Source organism: Ambystoma mexicanum, chromosome 11 (assembly GCF_040938575.1).
Source record: "Ambystoma mexicanum isolate Mex_15411 chromosome 11, UKY_AmexF1_1, whole genome shotgun sequence".
In the NCBI taxonomy this organism is placed as follows: Eukaryota; Metazoa; Chordata; class Amphibia; order Caudata; family Ambystomatidae; genus Ambystoma; species Ambystoma mexicanum.
Genome location: NC_090934.1, coordinates 874,863,078 through 874,887,033, shown reverse-complemented (window position 1 = coordinate 874,887,033; position 23,956 = coordinate 874,863,078). Strand labels below are relative to the sequence as shown.

The 23,956-nt window shown below is 46.8% G+C and overlaps 1 protein-coding gene across 3 annotated transcripts in view; it reads left to right on the top strand.

The window, feature by feature from the left end:
• TSPAN32 (tetraspanin 32) overlaps positions 1-23,956 on the top strand; it is an 882,228-nt gene that overhangs the window by 633,465 nt on the left and 224,807 nt on the right. For all 3 annotated transcript variants that reach the window (XM_069623936.1, XM_069623937.1, XM_069623938.1), the window contains one exon: positions 6,947-7,048. In XM_069623936.1, coding sequence (XP_069480037.1) covers positions 6,947-7,048 — 102 coding nt within the window. The remainder of the gene's footprint in view (positions 1-6,946; positions 7,049-23,956) is intronic.

Genomic DNA, 23,956 nt, shown 5'->3' with positions numbered 1-23,956 from the left:
CATAGTAGCGGGGAGCCAGCTTGTTTGGTCGCAAGTGTCGGGGGAGTATTTTTGATGACAATCACACTCGGTCACCGACCATATGGGAAGGACCTGGTCTTCTCTTGGAATTCGCATACCTCTTGGTCTGTAATCTGGCTTTCTCTAAGTGTTCTTTAGCCTCCCGGTGAATGTTGATAAGAGTTTTGATCCAGGAGTCAACAGTAGGTACTGGTGTAGGGTAAGGAAGAACCAAGGGTAAAACCGATGGATGGAACCCCTGACTACAATAAAAAGGGCTGGTCTGTAGCGCTGAGTGTTCAGAATTGTTGTAAGCGAATTCCGCAACGTGTATCAGAAGAGACCAGTCATCCTGGACCTTGGTGACGAAACATCGGAGATATTGTTCCAGGGTCTGATTTGCACGTTCTGTGGCTCTGTTGGTTTGGGGATGATATCCTGAAGAAAGGGCACGTTGGATTCCTAAAATCCGACAGAGGTGTTTCCAGAATTGTGCAATGTATTGGGGACCCCGGGCAGATATGATCTTGGAAGGAAGCCCATGTAGTCGGAATATGTGTTCCAGAAATATTCCAGCTAGCTCTGAAGAGGAGGGTAGTTTCATCAGTGGCGTAAAATGGGCCATATGGGTGAACAAATCTATGGTGACCATGATGGTAGTATATCCTCGGGAAGGTGGTAACTCCACTATGAAGTCTGTAGCGATGATTTCCCATGGTTTAGTGGGTAGAGTGGGCTGCAGAAGAAGACCCGCTAGTCTTTTGTTATCATGTTTATTTTGGGCACAGATCACACAAGCCTGGATGTATTGCTGTACGTCAGACTTCATTTTAGGCCACCAGAACTGTCTCTGTATAAGACGGAGGGTGTTGGTGATACCTCGGTGCCCGGAATGGAGTGTGTCATGACAAAGGTTTTTTTATTTTCTGCTGTAACTTCTGTGTAGGAATGAGCAGTGCATTGTCCTTGAATAAGTAGCCTTCCTTGGCTCTTAATTTCCACTGGTTTCTTCTCGAAATGTCCTTCCATATTTCAGAGGATTGGGTTTGCGATCGGACTTCTTCTAGGAGGTTAACTGCTTGGGCTACGAAGATCGTAGGATATGCCTTATCTTTAGTGGTCACGTAGTCAGGACGGCGAGACAAGGCGTCAGCGATCAGGTTCTGTGATCCAGGGACATGAGTGATGTGGAACTGATACTGGGCAAAAAAGTAGGCCCAACGTGCCTGACGACTGTTCCTGCACTCCAGTGACTGCAGAATCTGAAGGTTTCGATGATCAGTACGGACTTGGACAGGATATCTAGCTCCCAGAGGTAGGTGTCGCCACTCAGTGAAGGCTTGGCGAATGGCTAACAGTTCCTTTTCCAGGACGGAGTAGTGTGTTTCACTCGGAGTTAAGGTTCTTGAAAGATAAGCAACGGGGTGTTCCAAGTCGTCCTCCATTTTCTGCTTCAACACTGCTCCTATAGCGTAATTAGAGGTATCTGTTTCCACTAAAAAGGATCGACTTGTATCGGGTTGAGCCAAAATAGGAGCTTGTGTAAACTCGGTCTTCAAATGCTGGAATGCAGTTTCTTGTAATGTTGACCAGACAAAAGGGGTATCCTTCTTTAGCAGAGCCACTATAGGTTGTACAATCTCGTAAAAGGTGGCTATGAACTTTCGGTAGAAATTGGCTAGTCCTAGGAAGGATTGGACTTGTTTCACGGACATGGGAGTAGGCCATGCGAGAATGGCCTTTACTTTTGAAGGATCCATGCCAATCCCCTCTGGCCTAAGGATAAATCCCAGATAGTGCACAGAGGTAACGTGAAACAAACATTTTTCAGACTTGGCTAAGAGGTGATGTTGCCGGAGTCTTTGTAGAACTGCCTTTACATGTCCTTCATGCTTCAGAGGATCCTTGGAAAAAATCAATATGTCGTCCAGATAGACAATGACGAAGAGAAACAACATGTCAGAGAACACCCTATCCATAAAACATTGGAATACTGCTGGGGCGTTGGCTAGTCCAAAGGGCATGACCAGGTACTCGTAATGGCCAAAGGGTGTTCTAAAGGCGATCTTCCACTCGTCTCCTTCCCGGATACGGATCAAATGGTAGGCACCCCTGAGATCCAATTTGGTGAATATTACTGCACCTCTCATGGCTTCCATGATATCCGATATCAAGGGTAGTGAGTATCGGTCCTTAAGAGTGCATTGATTTAGGCCACGATAATCGAGGCAAGGTCTGAGTTCCTGGGTATCTTTCTTAGGAACAAAGAACAACAATGTGCCTGCTGGTGATTTTGAAGGTCTTATGGTACCGTTTTCAAGGTTTGTATCCAGATATTCTTTGAGGGCCTTTTTCTCGGGTTCGGAAAGTATAAACATCCTACCGAAAGGGATCACTGCCGAGGGTTCCATTTCAATTGCGCAGTCTTCGGGTCTGTGTGGAGGTAAGGCCTGGACTATGGCAGTTGAAAATACATTGGCGAATCCTTGGTAGGCCTCTGGAACCTGTATTATATTGGAAACCATGAGTGGAGTTTCTTGCTCCTTAGGTGGTTCCTCAGGGGGTGTTAAAGGAGGTTCCAGGGATAGACAATGAGACATACAAAACTCCGAGAGTAGGAATAGTGATCCGGCTGTCCAGTTTATATACAGATTGTGTTTTTGTAACCAGGGCATACCCAATACCATGGGGTAGTGGGCGGACTTAATGATATCGAATCTGATTAGCTCTTGATGGTGGTTTACTGAGAGCTGGATTTCCTTGGTCTGTAGGCTTATGGGCTCTGAACTGAGGGGTATGCCATCGATGGCTTCCACAGGCTGCATGGTGCTTCGTGCCTCATATGGGATTTGATGACTGACAACCCATTCCTGATCTATGAAGATTCCCATAGCTCTGCAGTCAACCAAGGCCAGAATGGGACAGATCTTACTCTTCGAGGGTGAAAGAAATGCCTGGAGAATGACCAGTTTGTTTTGTCCAGGAGAGTTCAAGGATGGAATTGATGTGGAGCAAACATCTCTCTCCCGAATCTCTGCTCCATTTAAGATCGGGAGCTGGCGTTTCCCGAACGCCGAGGAGGTGCCAGAGGACATTCCCTGACCAAATGTTTGTCTGAAGCGCAATATATACACAAACCCGTATGAATCCTTCTCAACCTTTCCTGAGGTGATATGGGTCCACGAAAGGCTCCAATTTGCATGGGTTCTGGTTCTGGGGCTGGGCTTGGGTTTGCGACCGTTCTGACTGTGCTCTCAAAGGACGTCTTGGGTGGGTTACCCCTGGATTTCTTCTTTTCAGCCTTCCTTTCCTGGATGCGAAAGTCTATTTGCATGGCAAGGTCCATTAGTGCTTGGAATGAATTTGGTCGAGCCACCCTGGCCAGTTCATCCTTGATCTCATAGTTCAGGCCTCCCCTGAACAGGCTAAAACTAGCCTCAGAGCACCAGTCTGCTTCCTTAGCCAATTGTTTAAATCTGGTCGCATAAGTGAGCATATCTTGGGAGCCCTGTTGAAAGTCCAGCAATCGTTCTTGGGCAGTATAGACCTGCTCTGGACGGTCAAACATGCTTTTAAGGGCCTGTATGAACCCATCATAGTCATCTAGGAGGGCATCGCCGGAGTTAACAAAGGGTGTTGCCCAAGTTAAGGCGTTGCCGGAAAGGTGGGATATGATGAAACCCACCTTAGCCCTAGGAGTCGAGAAATAATAAGGCGTAAAGGTAAAGTGGACCAAGCATGAATCCAGGAATCCCCAAAGTGTTTTTGCCGAACCATCATACTTGTCAACAATACCGCCCAACAGGACACCCTCCTTTGTGGCAGAATCCCGGGATAAGACCAATTGTTTCAGCGCGGCGTTTTCCGCCTTAAGATTTTGGACCTCGGTTGATAATTCTTGCATGCGTCGCATCAGGTCCTGCACGGCGTCTTCCATCTCGTTTTTAGATTCGATCAGGTGGTGTCTGAAACTGTCAAGGAGTTCCCCCCTTCTCACCTGGGTCCGTTGTTTGCCGGTGTCTTCGAACGCTGCCTTCTTGCGAACGGACCTGGTCTTGAACAGTGCTGCTCGAGTCTCGTCTGGTTCCAGGTTGCGTTTAGTTCTGGGAATGCGGAGTCCAGGAATCCGGGAGTCTGGGAAATGCTAGTAAGGCTCGGAATCAGGAAGGGGGAAAGGGTCAGGAGTGGGTAATAGCACTAGGACAAAGGAAACAATACAGCGAACTATGAACACACGTCTGAGGGCTACTTTGCAATAGCATTGAGACGCGCGCAGCCGCGGAAGGCGTGGTCTATAAATAGATCACGCCGCGTTCAGCGCATTGAGCAAGCAAGGGCTTTAGCTCTGGACGGCCATGTTGGAAGTAGTACGGAATGTAAGCCCCGTTGAGACAAGGACCAGGAGGTCCAAAAGGGGCATGATCTGAAGTTCATAACAGTAATTCTGATAATAGTTTGCGGATCGGGAAGGTGAAAGGTTGCTTGGCTTGGCTTTTTCCTGCTTGTTTTCTGGGCTGAAGTTCATTCTCCTGGTGGTTTCCCACTCACTGTTTTGAATGGTATTCCTTTTACTATTCGTCTCCCGTCTAGAATGGAGTTCGCTAGGCCTGAGATAGCCTGTGTGGTAGATCCCCAGATACCAGTTGGGATGCTAGTTATCCTCGGTGGGTGAATACTGCCTCTAGGAGGGGGTTGCAAACCTGTTGGATCCCACTGCATCCACCCTCTGGGAGGCCCATCGGGTAGCAGCCGGGCCAACCCATTCTCCTGCTGCTCGCTCCCATCACATATTAGGATGGAGAGTTCTGCCAACGCACCATGCAGTTTAGAAGAAACAGTACTAATATTTGGCACGCTTAGGTGTTCCAGTTACCTGCATGGGTATCTTTCTCCAACAATACCAATGGAGATATTGTCCCCTTTTTTAACAACACGATTATTGATCTATTTAATTCAACTCCAAATCTTGGAATAGTCTCAGATACTTCAAGAAAGGATGTAGTTCACCCATTCCTCAGGAACTGGTCTTTAGATCCTAATGATCCTGATCATTTCCACCCAGTTTCTCAGCTGTCTTTTCTTGAAAAAACAAATGACGCAAATAGGGAACAACATGACCTACTTGACCCTGCCCAGCCAGGTTCCAGCCTGGCCGCAGCACTGAGCAGACCCCTAGCATATACTAGCTTAGCTGAGAGAGGAAGCGGTGGAGGTGGGGCCTTGATCCTTTTAGATCACTCTACAGCACTAAATCTTCTTAAACAGGTTAAACTGGGTGGAGTTACAGGCTATGGTGTTGAGGTGGATCACACCCTTTTTTAACTGATTATATTTAGTTAGTTCAGACCCTTGACTTTAGGGTCCCAGAGGGATTTCCATTGTCGCCTCATTTTTCAATCTCTGTGTCCACTCATTGGGAGACCTCTTTCAAAAAGGATGGACTTATGTTGCTGTATCACGTCACATGGATGACATCCAGACTCTGATAAAGCTGACGGGGAGCAGAGATGTTACATGAGTAAGAGAGTGCTCATCACCAATTGAGACTTGGATGAACAATAGCCCACTCAAAATCAATCCTAATAAGTTGGTGGTGTGGATAGTACATAAAAAGGCAGCCCGCCACATCACCATCTTTTGGTCAGAGACCTTTGTCCCTTGCCTGGATCCGGTTCTCACACTAAGAAATGTAGGCATCATTATAAATGCTTAATTAGCTCTCACATCACACAACAATTCCCCTCAGTGACCAAAAGCTGTTGCCCGCCTTGGGCTTGGTAACATTGTAACGTACACATCATGTACACAAAAGAAACTGATGCACCAAATAATTGACGTGGAGACAAAAAGATGCTAAGGATTGTCTTGATTTTTAGAAAGTTTTGCAAGGGCTACGTTGAAACTTTTGGAAAAAGCATTGAAAATGAATCAATTGGCGAGTAGGTCCATTATACTGGACATACCTAATTTGCCTGAACTTGCCAAAGGGATTGAGTCCCTTTAATCCCAGCCTGCTCTACTTAATTAGCAATGTCCTCACTGAAACCCCTACGGACTTGCAGTCCATAATTGACCAGCCTCACCTCACTTCTGGATAGTGAGAGGACCCATTACCTCGACCTTTTCACCTTTGACATTCTGCTGATCTTGCTTACCGAGCAATTCGATTTACTGGGCGATTTGGAGCAACCAAGGGAGTCCCCTATTGCTGCTGCCCTCCTACTGGATTCGATCATTTACAGCAAATACTAAACTTAACCTAAGGGTGGTGGGAGTGAAAAACAGCCGTGGCGCATGTGGAAACCTTGGAGAGCCCAGATAAAGGCTCTGGACATGGAAGTGTCATGATGGATCTGTGCATGGTAGCATGGTCACATCACTGTGCGGGTGTGCATGCATGCTTCATGGCCCAAAGGCCCATCCTTGGTTCGGTCACCTTCCCCCACACATGGTAGCTGAGGGCTAGCAACTTGCACTTGGTACTGTTGTGTTAGGAGATGGGCAAGCTACCAGCCCAACCAGCCTCCTTGGGGGTCTGGTAACATTTTAAAGAGTACATTACGTAATAATCAGGGGGAACCGCCATTCCATTTAGCATGCATGAATGCCAGGGCTTACACCCTAATACTCCTCTCATGATCCACCGAGCCAGTGAGGTTGTCATCAACATACCCCAGGGCGCTGCCTGTCGCCCTCCCTCACTCTCTCTCTCTTTCTCTCTCGTTATCTCTATCTCTGTCGCTCTCTCTCTTTCTCTATGCTTCTTTTTCTCTCTTATAGCCACATTATACACTGTGTGCAACAAAGATCAGGGAAACTGGCAGATGATTGAAGGAGGCTGATGAGGGCTCCATTCATTGCCCTGAGGGAAGTGCTAAGTGGTGCAAAAAAAACTATTGGGTTTATGCGGAAAATAAAATTAATATGTGAGGTCTTCTATTTGCAGGTTGAGGGTGCAGTCCTCGACATCTATGATTCTGTGTACGAGGAGGTGCGTAGGAACTCTTCTGGGTCCTGGCGGAAGGAGATTCTGGATATTCATAAAACGGTGAGTCGCCTTGTATAGAATCATGAAGATGACCTGCAGGGTTATGACTTCCTGTGGGAATGTATGTGTGGGGATCCCAGGTGAACCTCGGAATCATCCATGTAATGAGGTTTTCTGTTGGCATGCTCCTATCCCTTCAGCATACTCACCCAAACCTTCACTACGGTAGGTGGCCAGCGCACAGAGGAAACTGAACCTGGCTCCTCTGAGGTATTCACAGAGTCACTGCCTGCTTAAATATCCCATCCAAAAATGCACTGACCTTTCCGTGGACCTGTGGATAGAAAGCACATTAATAAGCTTCTTATTCCAACAAGATAGATTTAGCAAAGTACTTAGTTTTAGCTTAAACTAATTTTAGTTCTACCTGGTAGAAACTCAGGAAAAAATGGCAGCTGACTGGCATACTTTTCCTGCCCAACCAGAAATTCGGGATGAAAATAACCCAAATTCAGGCAAGTGCCTGGAAAAAATTGATAATCGCTACCCTGAGTTCCATTCCAAAACATCAGCTGGGTCTCAAAGCTGTCTGGCCGCCGGAAGCTGTGTCTCAGCCCTATGATACATCTGTCACCCTCTGTGAGACCAAATAAAAACAAATGGCCCACAGGAAAATTCGTACGGCAGATAGCGTCATTCTTAATCCCAAAATGAGAAGAATAAACATTCTCGCTCTCTCCCTAAGAAAATGTACAGCTTTAAATAGAAATACTGAAATGGCATCTTTTATATGCCAGATTTTAAAGGGCCTCATTACGACCCTGGCGTTAAGGGTTTAACGGCGCCGTAAAAGGTGTCGTCGCCGTTAAACCCTTAACGCCTGATTACGAGGTCCCTTTGCGGGACCCGACCTTAACGGCTGGTTTTACCAGCCGTTAAAGTAGGGTGCCGCAAAGGGACTTTGGTGCTAATAACGGTACCGCAATTTGCGGTACCGTTATTAGCGCCTTCCCCATTCCCATTGAGCCCTATGGGACAAAAATGGGAATGGGGAAGGGCCATGGCGGCATGGGGAATTACCGCCCCACCAACCTCGGAATGGGGTGGTAACCCCCCATTCCGCCATGGTGGACACCATGGTCCTCTGCCTGGGTCGTAATGAGGCCCTTAGCCTTCCGCATGATCTCCAAGTGAATTTTCTTTCAATTCTTCAGGATTTCGCCAGTCCATTGGCTTCTGCAATGAACATAGTGCTGGGCTTAGGGCCCTTTAGGAACTTGCATATGTAATGGATGGGATCATGCAGAATAATTCAGAGTCCAAATAACCAAACCAACTCAGGAAGATGGCAAAGTACTGTTTTATTAACAATGATTTAAAATAGGGAGTTTACAATGAACATCAACGGACGTACTCTCAGTCCCTCAGAGATCTTTTAAAAAAATATAGGGCCTCATTACGAGTCTGCCGGTCCGGGAACTACGGTACCGGTAAGCTTGCCGGTACTGTAGTTCCCAGACCGGCAGAGTATGAGTTGTGCTCGCGGGTACCTGTGTGCCAGCCAGGTCAGAACTGGTGGGCACGCAGGTACCCGCAAACACAACACGTTGTATGCACCGGCACCATTCACTGATGGTGCCTGTGCATCCGGCTTCCCCATTCACATTGAGCCCTATGGGTCCGCCGGGGTTGTAATACCCCGGTAATTGCCCATTCTAGGGCGCTGGGAAAAATACGACTCCGTCGGCAGCCGTGCCTGTGTTACAGGCACGGCTACCGCCAGGGTCGTAATGAGGCCTATAGTCTTTTATACCACAAAAACATCAAAGGTGACGTCATACTATGTGGCAATAATGAAAACCCTATCAAGGGACGGGATTGGCTACAGGGACGTCATTTCACCAAAATGCCAGGGGTAGCGGAAGTGACATCATATGACCCTTGCCCTCTGATGACATCACAGGGAGTGATGTTGTTTGACCCCACGCCAAAGTGATATCACAGTAAGTGATGTAACACGACCTTTCACCCATTGCACCCCTTGACCAAACAGGAAGAGGTATCACATAGCATTGTTCCTAAGTACAGTACGAAACATATGGTTACAAAATCACTATAATGTGATATACATTTCATACAAGAATGGATCACCATATGTAGCGTTAAGAAGAGTGTGTATAGGCCCATATTACCAAATTACTGTGAATGCAAGCAGGCGTCCATGGCCAAATGATAATGTGTCATTATATAGCACTTACGCTTAAACACTTTATATAGAACAAATATACATACAATATCACTCAACTTGTGTTGGTACTCATTTATCAAACTCAGAAGGATGAAAGGCTGAGTTGAGGTGTTTAAGAATAGACTAAAGCAGTTACTCACCCCTGAAGTGTGCCTGAAATAAACCTTTAATGAGTTTAGCAATTATTGTATTGAATTCCAGAAAGACAAGTTATTTGGTATTCCTATTCTTTCTCATTTAGGGACACTGCTGAAAGTGTTAGTCTTGTCGAACCCCAGTTCTGTTTTGTCATTTATTTTTTAAGCGGCATGAACAAGAAAACCTGCCACTCCAGAAGCAAAGAGCCACATGGCACTGGCCACTTGCATGTAAATATTTTTTATTTTTTAAGTTTTTTTCTGTTTTTTTTAGGGGTAGCAAGGTAGCGACCCCTGGTGACCCCTAAATGATGTCCCTTCTTGGCTAAGGGGTACATCTAAGTATAGTTTTCTATAAGGACTAGGATTGTGATTGGATGCCCACTATCAGGTGAACAACATATGCCTACCTCTAAAACATGTCATCTTCAGAAACATTAGATACGCAGTTTCCCATTGGTCTTCAAACTATAAGGTCCTTTGTTATATGGACTAATATAATTGGTTGGCACGCTTGTGCCAGGTCTGGAACATTTGGTTCCAGACCTTGCACCTGGGTCTGGGCAGGGGTGGACTGGGAACCAAAAGAGGCCCTGGAAAAATGTTCAAAGTGGCCCCATATTACACATTTTCAGCAACCCCAACCCATTTACAATGCGAACATTTGGAAATAAAATAGGTTACCACACAAAAGAGGCCCATAGGGCAGAGGGCCACAGGGAAATCTCCAGAGTTACCTATAGTCCAGTCCAGTCCTGGCAACAATGGGGCAGGAGAAGGGATTAACCTCTTATATAGGCCTCTCTTCTCCACCACAGTGAATGTTCCTCTCCCCCTGTGTGACAACACTGGTGCCTTTTGCTGGCTCCTGTTTCCTTGCTTATCTCTCCCCTCATGTGCCTTTCTGCGGTTGCTCGGTCCCTGTTGGTATACTCGATCCCAGTGCATTCTCCTCTGCAATTATCTTCACTTATCATAGCTGCCTGATCAAATCTCTGCTCCCCACTCTCACACTGTGCCATTTCGTCTTCATCTCAATTCATCTCCCTGCCTCATCCTCACCCGCACCATAACCTTGGTTCTTCTTTTCCTGTGCTTTCCTCCTGGCTTTAAACACTTACTCCAGTGACTGCTCTGTGTTCTGGCACCCCTTACCTTTTCTCTATCTCCCAGACACGGCCTTCTATTTCACCCAACTCCGTAGTCCACCGGTCTCCTGTCCGACTCATTCTCCGCTATCCAGCCTCCCACCATTGCAATCAGTGGCATGCATCCAGAGCACAGGCTAGTGCTGCTTTACTTTGGACACATTTAATGCTGCTAACTTAGATTTCTTTTCATCCTCTCCATTTTTTGGCCATGTGGCTAGTATTTCCCAATATCACAGTGACATTCTAGCCCACTATGGCTTGGCTGGATGGACAGTTCTCAGCTCTTTGACCCTCGTTAAGTGGCCATATGATTTGCCTCAGGCGCTTAATTTGGGAGCTGGCTGATAACACTCATTGGAGGTTTGGAACCTGTCAGCATCCGTAAGACATTATTGACTGTCAATAATCTCTATTAGTACCCGGCAAGAGTCAACCAGAAGGTAAAACACATTCTGATTGGCTCTCGCCGGGTCATTACCGGGTGGGAAACCCTCAGCTAGGATTCCATGGCCATTGTTCCCAAAGGGGGGCCGTGCTGCCCCTCAGCCAATGAGGAGGCTCAAGGCGGGGCTATCCCCGCACCAAGCCTCTACACTGCTGAGAAGCTGCCATCGTCCCCCGCCGGGGACTCAAGTATGTTTTTTTTCCCTTTCCTCACCCCTCCCCACCCGTACCATCCCTCCCAACCCCCCCACCAACCCCACTTACCTTCTGATTTCTCTTTTTCAGGAGTGAACGCGCTGGGAACACTTCTGTTCCCAGCCCATCCGCTCCCGAAGGCCGCCATGGAAGGGGAAAACGGACTTCGTTTTCCCTTTGCCGGCAGCCATTTTAGTCATCATTTTTTTTCTTTTCCGTTCGGAAACACTGCAGCGTTTCAGGACATAATAAAATGCTTTTAGTACCCCAGTCTTGTGGGCCGGGTTACTAATATCAATAGACCCCTCACGGCGGGGTCATTACCGAGTCCGGTAATGCCCCAGGCCTTCAATAACGCCCTTGCTTCGCTCAGGCCTATAACTATGGTCCCCGAGGCATTACCTGACTCGGTAATGCCCCCGCCGCTCAGGGCATATTGCTTAATTATTGACCTCCTTGCACATATGTTGACTTCAGCAGAAGCCTAACAACTAACATTAAATACACTGTTTTGTTTTAGTTTACCACAAAGTGCTAATACCCTTATCAACTAGGATAATGCTCTTGCCCAAAATATTGCCCTCTGCTATGCCTGCGGCAATAACTTGGTGTTAGGCATTAACCCACAATAAAAACACTTCCCTGGTATAAAGGGGTTAATGGTCATTTCAACCTACAGCAAGGACAAGACGTTTTTTTAATTCTAAGATTTTGTTTTTCTAATTCCACCTAAACCTCTAGACAATTTTTATTTCCTGTTTAACTTCATTGTTTATTATGCTTGACAGACCCTGTTGTGTAATTGCTGGAATTAGCGTGTCAGCGATGAAAGAAGTTAGGCTGGAAAAAAAGAGACTGATGATTCAGTCGGTTCTCATTTATACCAGACATCCAGGGAATTGCGCCATGTATCACAAAGAGCAAACTTTTATGGAACTGTGTTACATTTCTGTGGCATTTTGGGCATCACTGTTGATTAAAAAGTACAGCTTTCAGCTGAAAATGTAACCGCCATGGTGCACATAGCGGATACGAGGTACTGAAGCATGGCATACCAAAACACCCCCTCCCCCGCCCCCGCCCCCCGCCCCCCTGTCACCACCACCAGCTTCACCATTATAACATGAACCGTCGTCCCGGGATAATATCTCAGCGGCAACGTGCTCGCCTTGGAAGCAAGACGACACGGAGCAACACAGGTTCGATCCCCCGGTCCGCGCTTGGAAACCTCTGGGTATTTAGGCGCATTATAAATACACAACTAAGACAAACAACTACGCAACTAAGATAAACAACTCCTGTAACTTCACCTCGATGCCCCCGGGCTGTGTGAGAGCTTTAAAAATGCAAAATAAAAAATGAACACCGGGTTCGTGGAATTAAGGACGTCAATTTACCAGAATACAAGGGGGAGTGAAAATAACATCTTACACCTGATGACTTCACTGGAAGGGCCATCTGGTGCCCCTTGACCACCCCACCCACTCCTGATGACCCTACAGGAAGTGATGTGACAAAAGTAAAAGCGCCTAAAATATGTGTGCACAATTAACAGCAAATGTATCTAAAGCAGAAAAAAGGGTATTTTAGTTGGCAGATAGATGTTAAATAAGATGCTATAGCGATATCCCATGAGTGCTGTCAAGATATGCCAAGGGCACACCTAGGGCACACCTAGGCGAGCAATCATACCATATGCTAGTCCTGCCGCTGTGCCCAGTTACTATCAGGTTATGTCAGTTAAAACCTCAGATGCCAGTTATAGTCATAAAATGCTAAATACAGCTTCACTTGCCCAGCTGCTTTCATAATATGCCAAGTTTAGCCTCGGGGAGTGCCAGTTTATAGTCATCTTTTACAGGGTACAGGGTACCCTCTCGTGCCTTGATGCTGCCATCATATGGCAAGTGTAGCCATATTTGCCTATGCAGCTGTGCTAGTGGGTCTACCATGGTTCAACATCACTAGCATAAGCAAGATAAAGGGCACCATAGGCAAACATTGTAAAAATGGCCTGGGCGTAAAGGGCGTGGAGTTGATAGGAGTGTGTTTAGGGCGTGCAGAATTTCAGTGATCTGGGGCGTGACAATGGTGAATTTAGCAATAAAGGGTTTAGGGTTTTTTATATTGAAAACTGAAATTAATCACTTCTCAGTGATCCATCTTTAGCCGTTAGGAAAATTGGTCCATTTGGGTAAAATTAATCTGACAATTTAGCCAAGTCTGGAACCTGGAATTGTATACACGGTGTGTGGGTAACTCAGTCTCCAATGTTATACAGCTATGCACATTACCTCCCATCCGTCCATGAAATGTGCATCAACATATATTAATGTCTTCATTGTTATCTGTCAAGACTAGAAATCATGGCTGTGTGTTTAATAAGGCTGATTTGCAGAGCACAAACTCACATGCTAAATAAACCGACATCATAAAACATTAAGAAAAACTGTTGGTTGAAAGGAGACTGATTCATTCACTTGTTTTGTATCTAGTGCTTGCAACTGCTTCTTAGCACTGTAAAATCCCATCTTACTGTTTTCCAACATAATAGTACTACATTTATCAACATTAGAAGGATGGGAGTTTGAGTCGGCCTTGCTGGCATTCAAGCTAGAGCAAGAACAATGGTTAGCAGCAAGCATTTTTGAAAAGCTCCCTCCACCCGACACAATGTATGAAAAGGGAACATTAAACAACACAAAGGTAAATGCTGTGCACATTTTGTGATAAAGGGACACTGACAGATTATGATTATCATTATTTTTTCTCAACATAAAATGTTAAAGCGAATGTTTTCTTTTAAAAAAGCACCAAAAAAAACACCCTTTTTATGAATGTGAAAATGGGTGTAAGATTGCAGAGAGTCTCTGAAGGGCATAGCAAAAAGGGGAGTTAACACACAAAGGCTCGGAGGAGAGGGAGCACAATGTGAGCGAAATAGAACATGGGTGATGGCAGCTCAGGGCCTTGGGTCAATGTATTTCATTTCCATCTGCGCACTCCCCCTTTAATGCACATACTCTCCTTCTCATGCACTATCTTCCCTTTGCGTCCAGCCCCCTCTTCCTCACGTATCCCTTGCTTCCGCTCACGCAGCCCCTGTCCCTCTCAAGACAGCCCTATCTTCATCACCTACAGCCCCCTCTCCATCTTGTGCACCATCCCCGTCCTGCACCCTTGCTCTCCTGTTTGTGCCTTTGCTTGGACACAGCCTCTCACTCGATAGCACCCTGGCTCTGTCGTACCCTCGCACACTTTCACTCTTTCTTGCACAAGGGTTCTCTTGAACCTTCATGGATGCACTATTTTTCTCACGCCTTGTCTTTCTCTCTTGCACCCTAGCTCTCTTGCACCTTTGCGCACACACCATCTATGTTGCACCCTGGCTCTCTTCCACCTTCGTGCACACCCTCTTTTACTTGTGCCCCGTCTTCCTCTCTTGCACCCTGGCTCTATTGCACCTTTGCACACACACCTTCTTTGTTGCACCCTGGCTCTCTTCCACCTTCGTGCACACCCTCTTTTCCTTGCGCCCTGTCTTTCTCTCTTGCACTCTGGCTCTCTTGCACCTTTGCATACACACCCTCTTTGTTGCACCCTGGCTCTCTTCCACCTTCGTGCACACCCTTTTTTCCTTGTGCCCTGTCTTTCTCTCTTGCACCCTGGCTCTCTTGCACCTTTGCACACACACCCTCTTTGTTGCACCCTGGCTCTCTTCCACCTTCATGCACACACTATTTTCCGCACGCCCTGTCTTCCTCTCTTGCACCTTGGCTCTCTTGCACCTTTGCACACACACCCTCTCTGTTGCACCCTGGCTCTCTTCCACCTTCATGCACACACTCTTTTCCTTGTGCCCTGTCTTTCTCTCTTGCACTCTGGCTCTATTGCACCTTTGCACACACACCCTCTTTGTTGCACCCTGGCCCTCTTCCACCTTCGTGCACACCCTCTTTTCCTTGCGCCCTGTCTTTCTCTCTTGCATCCTGGCTCTCTTGCACCTTTGCACACACACCCTCTTTGTTGCACCCTGGCTCTCTTCCACCTTCGTGCACACCCTCTTTTCCTTGCCCGCTGTCTTTCTCTATCTTGCACCCTGGCTCTCTTGTACCTTTGCACACACACCCTCTTTGTTGCACCCTGGCTCTCTTCCACCTTCATGCACACACTCTTTTTCTCACGCCCTGTCTTTCTCTCTTGAACCTTGGCTCTCTTGCACCTTTGCACACATACCCTCTTTGTTGCACCCTGGCTCTCTTGCACCTTCATGGACACACTCTTTTCCTTGCACCCTGTCTTTCTCTCTTGCTCCCTGGCTCTCTTGCACATTTGTCTCACACCCTCTTTGTTGCACCCTGGCTCTCTTCTACCTTCATGCACACCCTCTTTTCCTTGCGCCCTGTCTTTCTCTCTTGCACCCTGGCTCTCTTGCACCTTTGCACACACACCCTCTTTGTTGCACCCTGGCTCTCTTCCACCTTCGTGCACACCCTTTTTTCCTTGTGCCCTGTCTTTCTCTCTTGCACCCTGGCTCTCTTGCACCTTTGCACACACACCCTCTTTGTTGCACCCTGGCTCTCTTCCACCTTCATGCACACACTATTTTCCTCACGCCCTGTCTTCCTCTCTTGCACCTTGGCTCTCTTGCACCTTTGCACACACACCCTCTCTGTTGCACCCTGGCTCTCTTCCACCTTCATGCACACACTCTTTTCCTTGTGCCCTGTCTTTCTCTCTTGCACTCTGGCTCTCTTGCACCTTTGCACACACACCCTCTTTGTTGGCCCCTGGCTCTCTTGCACCTTCATGCACACACTCTTTTTCTCACGCCCTGTCTTTCTCTCTTGAACCTTGGCTCTCTTGCACCTTTGCACACATACCCTCTTTGTTGCACCCTGGCTCTCTTGCACCTTCATGGACACACTCTTTTCCTTGCACCCTGTCTTTCTCTCTTGCTCCCTGGCTCTCTTGCACATTTGTCTCACACCCTCTTTGTTGCACCCTGGCTCTCTTCTACCTTCATGCACACCCTCTTTTCCTTGCGCCCTGTCTTTCTCTCTTGCACCCTGGCTCTCTTGCACCTTTGCACACACACCCTCTTTGTTGCACCCTGGCTCTCTTCCACCTTCGTGCACACCCTTTTTTCCTTGTGCCCTGTCTTTCTCTCTTGCACCCTGGCTCTCTTGCACCTTTGCACACACACCCTCTTTGTTGCACCCTGGCTCTCTTCCACCTTCATGCACACACTATTTTCCTCACGCCCTGTCTTCCTCTCTTGCACCTTGGCTCTCTTGCACCTTTGCACACACACCCTCTCTGTTGCACCATGGCTCTCTTCCACCTTCATGCACACACTCTTTTCCTTGTGCCCTGTCTTTCTCTCTTGCACTCTGGCTCTCTTGCACCTTTGCACACACACCCTCTTTGTTGGCCCCTGGCTCTCTTGCACCTTCGTGGACACACTCTTTTCCTTGCGCCCTGTCTTTCTCTCTTGCTCCCCGGCTCTCTTGCACCTTAGCACACACCCTCTTTGCTGCACCCTGGCTCTCTACCACCTTTATGCACACACTTTTTTTTAGCACACACTCTTTTTCTCACACCCTGTCTTTCCCTCTTGCACCTTGGCTCTCTTGCACCTTTGCACACACACCCTCTTTGTTGCACCCTGGCTCTCTCCTACCTTTGTGCACCCTCTTTTTCTCGCACACTGCCCCCCTCTCTCTTTCACCCTGGCTCACTATCGCATCATCGACTCCATGAACGATGTGCAACCAAAATCCTGCAAAAATACCGTTTTATGGCACAAAATGACCCATTCCATGATGCATCGCCAACAAGCCATGAGAAAGTCACTTAAGCAAACAGAATTGAACACTCACTGAGAGTATGCAGACATGCACAACTCCTAAAGTAATAATAGTTCTGAAGATAGAAATCCAGATTGAGGAACACGCTTCATTTCCCTGTGCCCCTGGATGCAGCGCGCCCTGCTGCATGTGTTACTTGTGGCTCCCACTTTGTACAAGTCATTTTGAAAAGGGGGAACTGGAGAGCACGCAGAGTGTCACAGCCACTGTGATCCATTTCAGGCCAGCACATGTTGCGCACCTTTGACAGTTACCCCTACACGGTACATCCCCCTAGTCTTGACAACAGCTAAACGTTATTTACATGGCTGAGCAACATAAAGAGGGCCCTAATTTGCGCAAGCGAGGACTAGGTGATGCACGTTCGGCGTTATGGACTTCTGGAAAGATTGTTAACGTGCGTGAGTGATCGACTGTTCTGAAGATTAGCCCAAAATAAAAAAATAAAAACATTTTCTAATAGTAATCGCACCTGAAATGGCAGCGCCTAATGTCGCTTACTGCTCCCCTCCCTCGTGGGCTGGCGGGCGGAGCATGCAACACTCACCAGCAGCAGAGGCACTGAATCAGCACTGAGGTCAGGTCGGCCCGGACTGCGCTGCACCTGCTCATGTGATACGAGCGCAGCAGAGGGCACGTGCAGTCGATTCCCCTCACAAAGGAACAGGCGCAAGCCACAGGCGCAAGCCACAGGGCAGAAAAGAAATGCTGCAGCCAGTGGATAGCGAACTATTCTGGCTGGCCTGGATGTTCATTCCCAGTCATTTATTTATGTATCCTTCCCCCAAAAGAGGCCCTATGACCCCAAGGCCCACCGGGGAAAGTCCCGGTGTCCCGGTAGGCCAGTCCAGGACTGGGTCTGGGCACATAAGCCCAGACCCAGGTGCAAGGAGATGGGGCATAACGTTACCCCACCACCCAATTGGCCTAGTATCTCTCATCGCCCATGCCTTCTGCCATGAAGATTGTCTTTGAACTTGGCCTTGCAAAGTATCCTTTTCAGGGGAGTGAGAACACTCACTACCGTGTTCTGGGACTACAAGTTCAAACTCTTTTTTCATCCTTGGCTCACGTGACATGAGACCACGATTTGGTTAATTTTGCAGGTTTGAAATGCTCTAAATGAATTAAACTTGGCACTCTTGGTGTTCTTTCTTTGCACCTTGACAATGGATGATTCATCCTCCGAATGTTCACTCATTTCCAGAATAGATAGCTGGCCTCGGCTGCTTTAGTTTTGATTTCAGGCCAGACAGTCTCGTCTCGCATCTCCACGATTCTCCTTATTCTTTGTGTGACACAGTTTTCCCTTCCTGCTTCATGGGTCGTAGCTTACTAAATTCATGATACCGATGTCCAGCTTCTATATAATGGCAGCTTTGCCTGCATTCTAGTCACTACGCATAGCCAGCTTCTATGATGACTTGGTCTACCTTGCGTTTCAGCATCTGTACATTCATTGAACGGTTGATTTTCTGCAGCACTTTGTGCACATGTAATCTTCTTTTTCATATTTAAAAGTTCAATTGATTCTTTACTTCGTCATTAGTTTCTTTAGGATCTATACACCCTCTTCAGTCAGTAACTTGGGACGTCATGCATACTTTTTGTGACGTCACTAGCTTCTTTTCTTTGCTCCTGCTCATTTTTCTTCAGGGAGTTCCTCCCTTAAATTGGCATCACTTTGTGGATACATTAGGTAGGGTTGCCTTAATGGGTATCTTCTTACGCACACACGTTGCAGTATTGGCACAACGGCTGGTGTCAAACACGGCACAGTCTCATGTCTCCAACATATGGGAGGAAGGGCGGCAGGGTTTCCTGCAGAGGTATGCAGCTGCAGTGCCATCACCAGAACCGCATTAACATCTCTTGTCTTTTCTTTACTGGCCAAATTTCCACCCGTATAACTAGTATGACCCTGTGTGAAATCACTCTACTCACCACTCCTCCAATTCCCCTTGCTTAGGCTACATCTGTCCCAACTTTCTCCACAGTTTCCTGCCAATCAGGCAAAGAAACAAACACAGTTCATTAAGGCTCTCCCTGCGATTCGAGATCCACCAAACTTGTGAAAAATCTTCTCCCACTCATTGCATAAGCTAGGCCTCATCTCGTCAACCAGTCTCTTCTAACTAAGCTGATTCACTATGTGCTGAAACACACCGCATGTGCACATATTTTGACAAAAATAACATCAACCTGCTCCAACCAGTTACTTTAGGTCTTATTCTCTGCATCCCTATCCAGCCAAACTCTGCAAATGACTTGTAGCAAAACAGCTCCAGCCATCTGCAGAGGAAAACTATGTACTGCATTACCAGCAGGCTGCTTTGAAGACCCAGAATGGGGACTAAGGCTGTCCTGTTGTGGTGTTGCTCTGAGGGGAATGGAATGGCTAGGGGTTAGGGGGTGTTTTTGGTACGCTTTACTGCATCAATGAGCTGCCTTTGGCAATTTGGACAATCAGCATCTCCTCGAAAAGCCTCTGTGGTATGGGTGAGGTTGGCTACCCTTGGAATTGGCTGAAGTCCTATCTGACACAACAACCTCAATCTATTCCATTAGCTCCTATTGAGAGCTAACCTGGCCCAGTGGAGCACAGAGTGCCAACGGGCTCAACCCTGTAAGCCCTTCCTTACATACTTCCCTTCATGAACATTGTATTTAATAATTTGGCTTTTCGTTCTATATGTATGCAGATGACACCCAGATCCTCCTCTGATTGCGGGGGATCTCAGTTTGGTGGCTTATGACTTTCAGGATTGCTTGCTGTAGAAGCACCACTAGAAGGTTGTCAACCAGCTGAAGCTTAAGCCCAGAAGACAGAGTTCCTGTCCCATATATAAATCCCGCCTGCTGGGCACCTCATATATGGTCACTCTGTATGGGACACTGTTCCAAGACAGGAAAAACTTTAAACACCTTGTGGCAATACTAGATCATATGCTGAGCCTTACACCCCCGATAGAGTGCATATTTCTTCCCATTCTTTGCCCACGCCCATATTGTAAACAGCCTTATTTTAACTACACTGCAGTTCTGTAATTCCTTATACATCAGTCTACCGAAGATGATGCTTTAAAATCGTCAGCATGTTCAGAATCCAGCAGCCAGTCTTCTTTTTCATCTGGGTCTAAGGAACCATATTACATTCAGGGGTGGACTGGCCTATAGGGAACTCTGGAGATTTCCCGGTAGGCCTCTGCACCCTGGATCTCTTTAGTGTGGTATTTCCAACGGTTCCCATAGGAAAATGTTTGGGCTTGCGGAAAATGTGTAGTATGAGGCCACTTTGCAAATTATTTCCATGGCCTCTTTTGGTTCCCAGTCCACCCCTGATTACATTGACCTTCGCCTCCTTGCCTCGTACCGGTTGCCCATTGAGTAGCAAGTTCAACACACGGTTCTCTGGTGTACCCACAATGCGGTTTTGCTCATCAATCTTCAATTCCATTGATCAGATGTTCATGATATTGTTCTAATAAAGCATTGCCGTCCTCCTCCTCTCGTCCTTTATCAGTTCCTAAAGCCATGCAAATCTACAGAAGTGGCAAAGAAGTTTCCACCTCTAGGACTCCATTTGAGAGGATGTCCACCTGTCTGAGGATGTACTTACATTTTATAGGCTGGTAAAAACAAGGCTTAATCCCCAGGCGTTTCCTCGTCGGCACTTCCTATTCTCTTTTTCCCATCATCTGGGTTTAGCACCATATATTCAGTTGCATAAAGCAAGAAATGATGCACACTGGTAACAAACATTAAAAAAGTCACAGCTAATAAGAATGTTCCTTTTATGCATTTCGGTACCATTATTTGTTGGTGTCTGGTCATGCTATAATTTGCCTGACACTCTGGTTCACACATTCATTTCTTTCTCAAGTGATCTTTCTCTAGGTATACATAGGAGAGCCTTCCAGGGCTTGTGAAAAAGCAAAGTACTTTCTTTTTAAAAATGTTCTCATTCTAAATTTGAATACTTTGCAACATTTAATCTTAATTAGGAAAAGCATGAAATCCTAGTAAAGTTTAAAGCAACATGAAAAGTTCCAATCTTACATAAATCATCTAAATGAAAGCTCTCTAAAATATTTTGGAATGTTATTCTTCTCGCAAAACAAATTGATTTCCTTATTAAGTGTCATAGAACATCCATGAAACGCAATAATTGGCTGATTTCAATCAAACAGCCCAAAGTCAAGCGTCCCAAATTATAGTCCAGAGTAAATTCTCAATTTGCAAAATCATACTCCCTTATTTATGTTGTCCTTCTCGTGTAAATATACTCTGTAGCTATTTAGATACTTTATCTTCAATTATTCACTGACTTGGCGAAACAAATAGCATCCTGCACCCACACATACAAACTGTAAAAGATAAGATGAACAGTGCTGGTCCCCGCTACCAAAGCAATTGTCATTTTCATGCGATGGTAGTGACAGTTAATCCTGCAATGTATTTTTCCAACAATGGAATATACTGGGCCTCATTACGACCCAAGCGGTCGCGGTATGAACGGTGCTGGTAAGGTAAAGGCACCGTTCATTCCGGGCCGCTACATTAAGAGTTTGCTCGCGGGTGGCGGTATGCACATCTGGTCTGGCCAGACGTGCATACCGCCACCCGCGAGCAGACCAGGATGCTAACAACAGACCCGTCATTAACGGGTCCGTTGTTAGCATCCCCCCCATTCCCATTGAGCCCTATGGGGGCTCAAATGGGAATGGGAAGTACCGGGTCCGGGCACTGAAAATAGGAATTACCGGGCCTGCAAAAGGAATGGCCCGGTAATTCCCTTTTTTCGGGACCCAGACACGTGTTTGGAGGTAGCCATGCCGGTAATGACGGCATGGCTACCTCCAAACTCGTAATGAGGCCCACTGTTTAACAATGTAATGTCAAGAATAGAGTATAATAGGCCTCATTACGTGTTTGGCAGTAGCCGTGCCCTTACGAAAGTTAATGGGTACCGCCAAACTCGCTACCGGCCCCGGCACCCGCAAATGGGCCATTACCGGCCCATTACGAGATGAGTGGGCCGGTAATTGCCCATTCGCGAGTGCCGGTATGACCGGCCTCCTGATCCCCATTCTGCCCCATAGGGCACAACGGGGGCCGGGAGCATGGTTGCACCGGCACTGATAATTAACGGTGCCGGTGCAATCACGAGTTCTGCTCGCGGGTGCCGGTCTGCACGCCTGGTCAGACCATGTGTGCAGTCCGGCACCAGCAAGGAGAACTCGTAATGTGGCAGAGAGGTAACAACGGCGCCGGTAGCACTACCGGCGCCATTGTTGCCTTTCCGCCACATTCGTAATGAGGCACAATGACTTTTTTTTATAATGTAATACACAGTTTATCATGTAATTGCTGAGCCCACAGCTGCAATCAGTTGCCTCAGAGATGAATAGCTGCCTCATTGACTCATTGGTCACCCCACCTTTTAGTGCTGTGTCCCCATAATAGTGGACCGAGGTCAGTTATCCTACCAGCAGTTACTTATTTACAGACGTAGTGAAACACACAGCACCCCAAAGCCAAAACATAAAACCTGCTAAAGATAATGTTGCATAACTCGTCCTCACCCCCAAAGCTATTGCCCTGTTCCTACAATCTAAAGTACAATTTACATGGTAAATTGTTTTCATGTAACGCAATACACTGTTTTTCCGATGTAATGGTCTGACAAGCCCCCAGACCACCAAAGACGCACCAAAACCATCACAATGACAATAAGGCATGGCACATAGCATGGCATATCATAAAGAGGTTATTAGTACCTCAACAAGGAGAGCATGAGTGGAGCCTTAGTTGATAGTCTCAAAAGCCATTTTGATGGAAGTCTCCTTAGTTGTAGTTCGGTCACCTCACCTAACACCAGAAGTCGCCCTATATATACCATATCATTTAAGCAGAGAAGCATGGCCATTATCTTTTCAGAACAAAATAAATGTCTATTTGGTAAACCAAAGGTCTGATTGTTTTTCCAACATAACAGTCGTGCATACAAAATGGTATTCTTCAAACTTAGATCCCCAAATGAAAGGCGTCATTAACTCTATGGGCCTCATTACAACTCAGGCGTTAAGGGTTAACGCCGTCGTTAACCCTTAACGCCTGATTCCGATTTTAACGGCTGCTTTTAGCAGCCGTTAAAATCCATGGCGCTAAACCGCCTTGGTGCTAATTACGCCACCGTAATTTACGGTGGCGTAATTAGCGCCTTCCCCACTCCCATTATGTCCTATGGGGCAAAAATGGGAATGGGGAAGGGTAAATGGGAAATGGGGATTTACCGCCCCACTCACCTTGGAATGGGGCGGTAAATCCGCCATCCACCATGGTGTAAACATAGTTTACACCATGGTGGTAAAGTTGGCGTACTTACCGCCTGGGTCGTAATGACCCCCTATGTGTTTGAGTTTTGATTTCTCAAATTGACATTTTTTTGGTTGAGCACCCTATTCCAAATGATGAACTGCCCAACTATAAAAAGTCCTGGATTCATAGTAATAATATTTGTAACATTAGCTACCTTTCAATTGGGTATTGTCATACTGGTGGTTTCTGTTCACTATATAAGTTAAAATCATCCCCAATCAATGTACAATGTATCGATGCTTCTGTAAGTTCTGTAGGAATTTCCAATACTGGATCCAAAAAGTATTAATGAAACAAATTTCAGCAATGTTTCTGTCATGATCCATCGATCACGCCCCTTTTGGTCCTCCTGGTCCCTGGCACGTGAGGGGTTACTCGCTGTAGTACATCCAACATGGCCGAATTCACAGAACACGGTCTATCGACCTTTACGTCCATGCTGTCCGTTCCATAAAGGAACCACGCCCCTGCGGCTCTGCGCGTCTCAACGCTATCGTTAGCTGAGGCTAGACGTGCATTGCATTTCGTGCTCCTGGAACTGA